The sequence below is a fragment of the Rhagoletis zephyria genome, unplaced genomic scaffold, assembly GCF_001687245.7.
Source record: "Rhagoletis zephyria isolate East Lansing unplaced genomic scaffold, Rhagoletis_zephyria_1.1 Rzeph_scaffold_00856, whole genome shotgun sequence".
NCBI classification, from domain to species: Eukaryota; Metazoa; Arthropoda; class Insecta; order Diptera; family Tephritidae; genus Rhagoletis; species Rhagoletis zephyria.
In genome coordinates this window covers 19,436-29,260 of record NW_016157940.1, presented here as the reverse complement: position 1 = coordinate 29,260, position 9,825 = coordinate 19,436, and the positions used below count along the sequence as shown (strand labels likewise).

The 9,825-nt window shown below is 38.4% G+C and overlaps 2 protein-coding genes across 2 annotated transcripts in view; one reads left to right on the top strand and one right to left on the bottom strand.

Annotated features, from left to right (window-relative positions):
- Positions 1 to 525, top strand: part of LOC108361817 (uncharacterized) — a 5,880-nt gene extending 5,355 nt beyond the window's left edge. Inside the window, exon 3 of the mRNA XM_017614585.1 lies at positions 500 to 525. Coding sequence (XP_017470074.1) covers positions 500 to 525 — 26 coding nt within the window. The remainder of the gene's footprint in view (positions 1 to 499) is intronic.
- Positions 526 to 6,887: 6,362 nt separating this feature from the next.
- Positions 6,888 to 8,750, bottom strand: cnir (cornichon-like protein). Its single transcript, XM_017614584.1, has 3 exons — positions 8,453 to 8,750; positions 8,078 to 8,400; positions 6,888 to 8,012 (listed from the first exon to the last, which is right to left on the bottom strand). The coding sequence occupies exons 1-3, from the start codon at positions 8,525 to 8,527 to the stop codon at positions 7,940 to 7,942; spliced, it is 471 nt and encodes a 156-aa protein (XP_017470073.1). The 5' UTR covers positions 8,528 to 8,750; the 3' UTR covers positions 6,888 to 7,939.
- Between the last annotated feature and the right edge of the window lie 1,075 nt (positions 8,751 to 9,825).

Below are 9,825 nucleotides of genomic sequence, written 5' to 3'. Positions count from 1 at the left end.
GATTAGTATTGCCATAATGCAACCCTGCTGCGAGGTTGCAAAATGTAGACGCGTAAAAAACATACCTTTGAGTGTGACAAAATGTAGACGGCGTCGTTTTCCAATTTTGTATGGGAAACAACAACACCACAGATTTTATGGTTAGAAAACGTCTTAAAATGTAGACGTCTACATTTTGAGACACTATTTGGAACGAACTGTGAACACCCCATATGTGTTATTTGTAAAACTAAACTCGTGTGCGTGTATTTATTGAAGGGCCATCCTACATATATGTAATTTAAAAAAGAATGAGGTACTATAAGAAAATGTACCCAAAATTCAGGAGCGAATGAAAAAATGCTCATTGAAAATAATTCACATGTATAAATTAAAAGATATAACTTAATCGGTTACAGCGCTAAACAAAATGAAAAGTTAGAAAACATAGCAATGCGGTGTGAAAGAAATATAAGACCATAAAATGTTTTTGTTTCGTTATTTCTCTGAACCTTTTAAGATATGACACTCCATTCTTTGCAGTAGTTTGCAAATATACACTAATTGTTCTAAAATCGCAAAAATTTTCGTGGGATGTTTTTCGTTGATTTCGAATTGAAAATACATTACGATCATATTGTACCAAAATAAGTGCGGTATCCCTGCATTTTGTAAAAGCCATAAAGAAGCATAAACTGTAAGAAAACATGAAAGGGAGAAGTATATATGCTTTCTATAATTTTGACTTATATGTATATTTGGCAAGTCTTTGTGTAAAAAACAAAAAATACACATTTTCATTTCTTTGCCAGCTTGGAAAATAAAGGCTTATTTTTACTTAAATGTGATATAAAGCTCATTAAAATGTTCTGTAATGTCTTGTTTTTAAGTTTGTTATCATAGTGCTATGTATTTTTATTGTCCACTATACGTGAGTTGCTTCTATTTAAAAAGTTCTAGTAGAAAGAATTTCTTTGTTTTGAATTTGTTTGTTTATTGTTTTTAACACAGTATACGTGGTTTTTAATTTTAAAATTCATACTTTTGACATGTATGTGAATGGCGGAGTTGCCGCTTTCCTCCTTTTCGGTGGGTTTTTATATCAAAAAGGCATCAAAATGTGAAAAAACCCTCCTTGGTATCTCTGCATCTGTTAAACTTTTTATGGGAAGATGTATGAAAATCCAACTTGCTATAATTTCATATGCTTAACAGTATCACAACAGTATGTTTACAGTATCTCCCCATAACTTTTCTTATGAAAAAATTTATTATATGCATCCCACTCGATATCATTGAATTCCTCATTGGAACATGTAGTCCCTCTATTTTAGCGTATCAACAGTTCATATGGCTCCATACCATGTAAATGCACCATAAGGGTTATAATCCCTAAGCGCGGCCGAAGGCAGAAGCAAGTGCAACAGGTGGTGGACATAACAAAATGCATGTTTTCAATGGCTTGGAAGAAGCTGGCATTAACTGGATTGAGAACCAGTTCTTCAGACATAGGAGGAGTTCTGGCTTGTGGTTCAACAATTCAACCAGAAGCTGACATAGATGCGCCCATGGTTCCTATGCCCAACAGCTCCGCATAACTTTGTGACATCATTCCCATAGCGCGCTCTTACTCCGCTGCTATAATTGCAAATGCAATAGAATCCATCGTTTTATTGAAAATATGTAAAATCAAAAAATTTTACTATAAATAAACACTTGATGAGTGTTTTTTTAATTCCTTTCCACTTCGTTTTCCTTCATTCACCTATATTCGAAAAACAACTGATAGCTGGCAATGCTGCACATGTTTTCGCAAGGGTTGCAGCATGTGGATTTTTCGTTTTTCGTAGCATAGCTACGAATTACGAATTACAAAAATTCGGGTTCTAGAATAAGGGGGATAGAGGCTTCCTATCTCCCACAGAGGCTCAAACGGTGGTCGGCGAATTATCTGAGTGCTCGACACTCGTCGGTAATGTTTAGAGACAAATCGAGCAAACTGAGAAAAATAAAACAGGGGGTTCCACAGGGTGGTGTCCTTTCTCCACTACTGTTTAGCTTTTATATTTCCAAGCTTCCTCAACCACCAGAGGGAGTCTCGATTAGAGATGGGCACGGGCCGGAATGTTTGCTGTCAGTACGAACTCGTGCGTGCATGGGCGTTCAGTAAAATTTCATAAAAGCACGAATAAGCACGAAAAATCCCGTTGCTAATACTACAAATTTAAATGAGCTTTTGTTTTTATACAAAAAAAAATAGTACATATATATTTAAAACTCTATTGATAAAAGAAAAGCAAAAAAAGAAATATTTGGAAACCGATAGAAAAAATAAGATACTTAGTAGTTTCGTTTTCATATCGGTACATAAAATACCTTCCACTTTTTCTACTTCCCAGAAAATATATTATAAAATTCTTTGATGTAAAATTGATACATAATACATAATTGATACATTAACACAAAATTAAAAATATGTACATATGTATACATGCAATAAAAGTTGGCTCTTTATTTCCGGGCTGGGGCGTGTCCCGTCGTGCCGGGTTGTTGTTGTTGTTGTAGCGGCACTACTAAGCCCCGCCTTTTGCGGGTCTACATACGTTCAATCATTTTCGTCAAGCTCAACTAACGGGAGGCCCAGGAAACGAGCTGAGGCGGCTACAGTAACCAGACCGTAATTGAGCCAGGGTAACGCGGGTCTCTCGTGGCAGTTGAAGCTCCGTCTCTTCTACAGGTGGTGATTGGGCTCGTATTACGGCATTCATAGGTCGAGAGTCGAGGTAGATAGTGACTGACTCTCTATGAATGTCGTTGATGGCTCGTCTGTATGTCGTCGGGTCCAATGGTTGGTCTACGTACTGTTGGACTGCGTCCTTGTACACGAATAGGTGCCCCCTGACGTGCCTGGGCGGAGGCTCCTCCTGAAGCAACGGTCTGTTAGGGTGTTCACTTCTGTGACACCCCACCAGAAATTGCTTACAGAGCATTTTGTTGAGTTCCCTTACGGGGNCTCGATTAGAGATGGGCACGGGCCGGAATGTTTGCTGTCAGTACGAACTCGTGCGTGCATGGGCGTTCAGTAAAATTTCATAAAAGCACGAATAAGCACGAAAAATCCCGTTGCTAATACTACAAATTTAAATGAGCTTTTGTTTTTATACAAAAAAAAATAGTACATATATATTTAAAACTCTATTGATAAAAGAAAAGCAAAAAAAGAAATATTTGGAAACCGATAGAAAAAATAAGATACTTAGTAGTTTCGTTTTCATATCGGTACATAAAATACCTTCCACTTTTTCTACTTCCCAGAAAATATATTATAAAATTCTTTGATGTAAAATTGATACATAATACATAATTGATACATTAACACAAAATTAAAAATATGTACATATGTATACATGCAATAAAAGTTGGCTCTTTATTTCCGGGCTGGGGCGTGTCCCGTCGTGCCGGGTTGTTGTTGTTGTTGTAGCGGCACTACTAAGCCCCGCCTTTTGCGGGTCTACATACGTTCAATCATTTTCGTCAAGCTCAACTAACGGGAGGCCCAGGAAACGAGCTGAGGCGGCTACAGTATCCAGACCGTAATTGAGCCAGGGTAACGCGGGTCTCTCGTGGCAGTTGAAGCTCCGTCTCTTCTACAGGTGGTGATTGGGCTCGTATTACGGCATTCATAGGTCGAGAGTCGAGGTAGATAGTGACTGACTCTCTATGAATGTCGTTGATGGCTCGTCTGTATGTCGTCGGGTCCAATGGTTGGTCTACGTACTGTTGGACTGCGTCCTTGTACACGAATAGGTGCCCCCTGACGTGCCTGGGCGGAGGCTCCTCCTGAAGCAACGGTCTGTTAGGGTGTTCACTTCTGTGACACCCCACCAGAAATTGCTTACAGAGCATTTTGTTGAGTTCCCTTACGGGGAGCCTCGCTGTGCAGGTGGTGCTCAGGCGTCATCAGAAGGCACCCAGTCGCTGTCCGGAGTGCGGCGTTCTGACAAGTCTGTAGCTTCGTCCACTGCGTCCAACTAGTCCCCGGCGTCCAAACCGAGCGTGCCGGGCCGGGCCGGGCCGGACCCCACTGAAATTCTTAACGTGCGGGCTCGTGCGTGTTTTTGAAAGTTGATTTTGCAATCGTGCCGGGCATTGTCTCTTACGCCGACGATTGCTCGATCATGGCGACTGGGAATGGAATTGATGACTTGCGTTCGAAAATAAACGGGTATCTCTCCTAGCTTTCTCGCTTCTTCACTGCAAGGAGCCTAACAATCTCCCCTACATAATCCTCTGCGATCTTGATCACCACCTGGGCGAAGGAGGTCAGGCTACCGCTGGGAATTCACGTCAATGATACACCAATTCCGACGTTGAATAACCCCAAAACACTCGGAGTAAAATTCGTCAGTCTGCTCTCCTTCTCTGCGTACACAACCGCTATTGTCAACAAAGACAAAGAAACGTTGCTGGCAACATACAAACAATAGGCCGCCCGGTTTTAAATTACGCAGCACCAGTGTGGTCGGCGGGGACTAGTAGGATGCAGTGGATGAAGCTGCAGACGACAAAAAAACACCGCACTAGGGACAGCGACTGGATGCCTTCTGATGTCGTCAGAACACCACCTGCACGACGATGCGAAATTGCTCCCGATTAAGGAGCACAACACAATGCTCTGCAAGCAGTTTCTTGTTGGGAGCCATAGACTCGATCACCCAAATAGGCAACTGCTTGCTGAAGAGCGCTCGCCCAGGCACGTCAGGAGGCATCCCTACGAACTGACGGACGAAGTCCAGAGGTTAAACAACCCCTGGATCCGTCAGCTTATCGACAGGCCCTGAATGGCATTCACAGGGAGTCAGTCTCGATTTATGTAGACTCCAGACCTGTGAATGCCGTTCTAGGCGCACAACCACCGGACATTGACGAGACGGAGCTTCATCTGTCTCGGGAGACTAGAACCACAATAGCCCAACTTCGCTCTGGCTACTGCAGCAGGTTAAACTCATACCTGAGCAGACTAAACGCAGATGTAACAAATGAGTGTCCGGCATGCGAAGACACCCCATGACTCGAAACATCTCTTCGTATGCCCGGAAAAGCCGACAACCCTAACGGCTTTGTCCCTGTGGGCCGACCCTATTGAGGCTGCACGCTTCTTAGGGCTGCCGTTAGTGGAACTTGACGACAACGACTGAGATATTAACCGATCAGGGCGGGGTTGTTATAGCCGCTACAACAACAACAGCTTTTTTCGCAATTCAGTTTTAATTGAAAAAGCTTATTCACTACAAAGGCGTATTCAATAAGGTGGTATCGGTACGACAATAACAAAATGTACATGTATTTTGTTTATGCTTTTGCGGTGAGGATTGTCATAAATTTCATACGAAGGATGTGAAAGAGAACAGAAAACAATCAACTGCTCCAACCAATCAACAGCAGCCATTTGACATATGAAGCCGTGAGACGAAGATTGAATACACCTTTTTCACTACCGAGTGCTCAAAAAATATTTTTTATAAAATTTATTATTGATTCGAGAAAATGGTTATTGATTCAAAAGAATGCAATCATTTTTACTAAATTATTAATTTGATTGAAGTCCCGAGTGATTGCAATCATTTTTTGTTAGTCCTGACTAAAACTAAAAAAAAATGTGCCTTCTATTTTTTGATTTATGTTTCATAAATCACTTTTTTATTTATTTCTTGTTAGACACTTGATTTCAGCCGTTGAATTGCATTCTTTTAGTAACTTTTTGTTAGTCATTTGATTTCAGCCATTGGAATGCAATCTTTTGCAGTATTTTGAATTTTTTTCAGGGACCGAGAACGCGATCCGGTTTTGGTTTATTTCTGCATGAAAACAAAAGGTAATATCAAAGAATGCGAACAAAACTCTAGGGAACGTTCTCAAGAAGAAAAGAATGAGGACGAAAGTACCGAGAACATTTTCAAGGAGGATCAAATAAGAACCAAAGTCTGGGAAACGTTCTGCTAGAGAACAAAACGAGAACAAAAGTTTTGAGAACTTAATTAAGTCTTACTTTAAGTATATGTCCTGGAATTGTAGAACTCACTTAAAAATACTACTCTGTTAATTATATTATCCTACTTTTATTTAGTCCTAAGTAATTTTTGCTGTTTTAGTTATATGTATGTACTGTAGCTCGTTTCTGTAACAATTCTCTACCAAGGCGAATTGGGATATGAATTCGCCGCCCTGTTCTCTACTGCTAATGAGTAGTAGAGAATGACGTATATTCTCTACCAGTAGAGAAATAATCGGCAGAGAAGAGTTACAAAAACGAGCTACTGTTCTGAATTTGTTGTTGCGCTATAAAAGATCTTTCTTTTGATCTTATTGTGCTAATGATTTTGTTAATAAATGAAAAAATGAAAATTAAACTTAATGTTAATGAGAGGGACGTCCGCGTGTTGAGATGAGAAATCGTTTTAGTGAAAACCCTGTCTTTTAATTCTTAGCCAGAAAAAGTCTAGATCATTTCAACTTCAAGATCGTTTCTGGAACAATTTTTCACTTTCTGTGCAAGAAAAATTCGTGCCGTAAGTGTTCAGAATGTCCAAATTACATTTGGAACGCTTTCCGACAATTTCGAAAAATTGCTGTGTCTGAAAGTTAACGGAGACGTATTATTAATTTTCAAGGATCATTGTTAATATTTTTGGAAACGTGTTCTCATGCACTTTATTGTTTTTTCATTTACATAATATGTACAGATTATGTACATATAATAAATACAAATTTATTTCATTGGAAGTTACTGGAATTAATTTTGTAAATATTTTATATACTACTGGAGTTTTATTAAGCTTTTTTGTACTCATTTATTTCCTAAACAAATTAGTATTGTAATTCTATGAAAAAGTGAACGCAAATATTGCTTTAGACTTTCATTATTCACCCCAGACTGCAATAATGACTAGTTGGTTATGAATAACAGAAAAGACTAATGACTTCAACTTTGCAGTCTATAGTCAAACATGTGATTGATTGGCTACAGTTAAAGTGTTAGTCAGTGAATGTGACTGCAACGATTTAAAGTCACGAAGGCTGCATTCTTTAGCACCTCTGTTATTAAATCATGATTCGGGCCCTGTATTAATTTAAAGGAGGGAGACTCGAACAATTATTCTCCGTCAAAGTTAACTTTTCATTTTTATTTAAGGTGTGTTCGATGACAAAGTTTGTATGTTCATTTAAATGTTTGCTTTCTTACCGCAAAATATTGGTAGATTTTTAGTCTTTGTTGGTTAAAATGGTAGAAAATATAATATACTAAAAAGTGGGTAGATCGCCCAATGAAGTGGTAAATTCGTGCACTGCATACGATATTGGCAAAAAATTTAGGGTCAAACCCTTGAGGTTTCATTGCGACATGCAGTTCTACTCATGTCAAACGCGCGACCAACAGAACCCCCCATTGCGATTCTGCCATTACATATCGTCGGTGATTGCAAAAAGTTCTATGGCAAATATTACCCTTAGCACTTCGATTATATCTGCACTGAAATGCACCTGGAAATCATACATTAATGCCAAAACTTTCTACTTTGTTGATGAATATGAGCGACTAACTGAGGCAATCAGATACAGGTGACAGGTCATTTAAGCACCAGAGGTGTCATACAACGTTTACCAGTATCACCGGCACTATGTATATACATACATACAAAGGTATATTCATAATAGTTGCGTTCCAGCAGCAGTACGAATAGCAGGAATTTACAGGATTTTCCAGGAAGCTGTTCCCGCACGACTCCTTACATAAGATTTATTAATGGCGAAAACAGCTGTAAATCCTGTAAAATCCTGCAAAACCTGCTATTCGTACTGCTGCTGGAATGTAACTAATATATATAAATTTCTGGCTAGTTGAAAATTAAATCCTGTACTATACCGCAACTAATAATGCCACTTTTTGGGGCACCGAAACTTAGAAATCAGTTACAATTAGACCTTCCTCATGTCGTTTGATCGGATCTCCTTTAAGTAATGCCGTTATTAAGCTGAAAAGTAAGAGATTTAGCAAATATAATAATTATTATACTTATAGGAATTTTGTGTAACATACCAATACAAAGCTATGAAGAACATAATAAAATAAAATCCCAAACAAATCATACAGTTCCTCAAATGCACTTTCAACAATCCACGGCTATGTATGTCTACAGGATCGTAAACGCCTAGGCTATCCCTTGGTTGTTTGTGTATTTCATAACCTAACCAAACCACCACTGGAATGTTTAGTAAAAACATTATCCAATGGCCGCCCAGTAAGAGGAGCATACAGAGTATTGCGTGCGACCCGAATTTAGGAATAACCCAGAAATTCAACCGAGCACAGCACTCCTGGGCATTAAGGTAGTCACTCTCCAGATCAGCAAGTGTCAGGACCTGTAATTTTAAAGCTTAAATTCACCCATCCACATTGCCGTTTAAAGCATACGTAGTAGATTAGCAGTAGAAGTATTGCGCCATAAGTAAGCAAAGTCAAAGCAAATGTAGCCGACTCTGGTAACATTTCAATTTTTTTCTTAATTTACTATTTCATAAGCTGCAAGGAGTATTTCAAAAGCGGTGTCTTTCACTGCCCGAAAGAATATTTTATTAGTCTTTTTTTTTTAATTTAATTAGTCTTGACGTTTCGACAACAGCTCCCATTTCGGTAATCTTTAACAAAACATTATTTTTTTACATTCTTCGAACTTTTTAATCGATACAAGTAAATCCAAGTACATACTCGATACTTCTCTCAATATAGCAATTTTTTTTGTACTCGATACTTTTTACTGCGTTCCAAGTAGGAATGCTCGATATCGTATCGATTTTTCTGAATATCGATATTTCACCGCACGATAATCGATTTTTTGAATCGATATTACAAGGTCGATATATCGAAGACAAAGGCGCATATTCATNTATGGTATTGTGAACAACATAAACGAGCGAAGTTCACAATAGCGCTATTCTTCATCGAATGGGCGCCATAATACCAAATCAAAATGCGTTCGATCAGCACTTTCGACCACAGTCGAAGATCGAATGTAATTCATCATAGGGGCNAAAAATTACATAAACGGATGATCAAACTTGACATTATTTAATAAAAATGTAATTTTTCCAAAATATCGTAAAGAAAAATCGATACATTTTCACACTCGTTTTGCTATATCGTAAACTAATGCCCTTATTATGAGTTTCATTCGATTTTCGATCTTCGCTGGTTATCGAAGATCGAAAGTGAAATTCGTATTATGAGTTATGCAACCGTGTCGAAATTTTCGTTGAGTATCGAATTTTCTGTCGAACGGAATTTTGCTTTCGATGGGGTCGCTACCCCAGTGTTAGAAAATTGTGAAAAATTCATGATTTTGCATTTGTTTTCTTACTTTTTGCGGGTAGACACTAATTTCAAACAATTTTTTATCAATTTCATGCAGTTTTAACGTCGTGAATACAAAACACAAGCTCGAAAGGCTGCTTTACTTGTGAAGAAAAATCCCAGTACTCAGTTGGGACGATCTCTGAGAACAAATCATAGAGCTGTGGATAGTTTTAAAATATTTTAAATAGATTTGGCTCACAAACGCCTCTTTAGACAGTCGGGAAGATTTTAGTAAATCTGTAGACAAATTTCTTAAATATATTTCATGTCAAAATATATTGTAAAGACTACACTTAAACTCTCTTAAACATTTACTACTCCTGGCCAGTTCACTAAACTCTCACCCTCTGACGAATCGTTGAACCCCAGAACTTCGTTGTACTAATTTTTACCACCTTTTTATAAACTTGCTTTCTTTTTTATTTCATTTTAAT

Excerpts from the sequence above, each read along its gene's own strand:
- cnir (XM_017614584.1), bottom strand. The coding sequence starts at position 8,527 with ATGTTACCAGAGTCGGCTACATTTGCTTTGACTTTGCTTACTTATGGC. Across the intron at positions 8,401-8,452 it reads TTCTACTGCTAATCTACTAC|GTCCTGACACTTGCTGATCT; the intron begins GTATGCTTTAAA and ends TTAAAATTACAG. Across the intron at positions 8,013-8,077 it reads TTCTTCATAGCTTTGTATTG|CTTAATAACGGCATTACTTA; the intron begins GTATGTTACACA and ends CTTACTTTTCAG.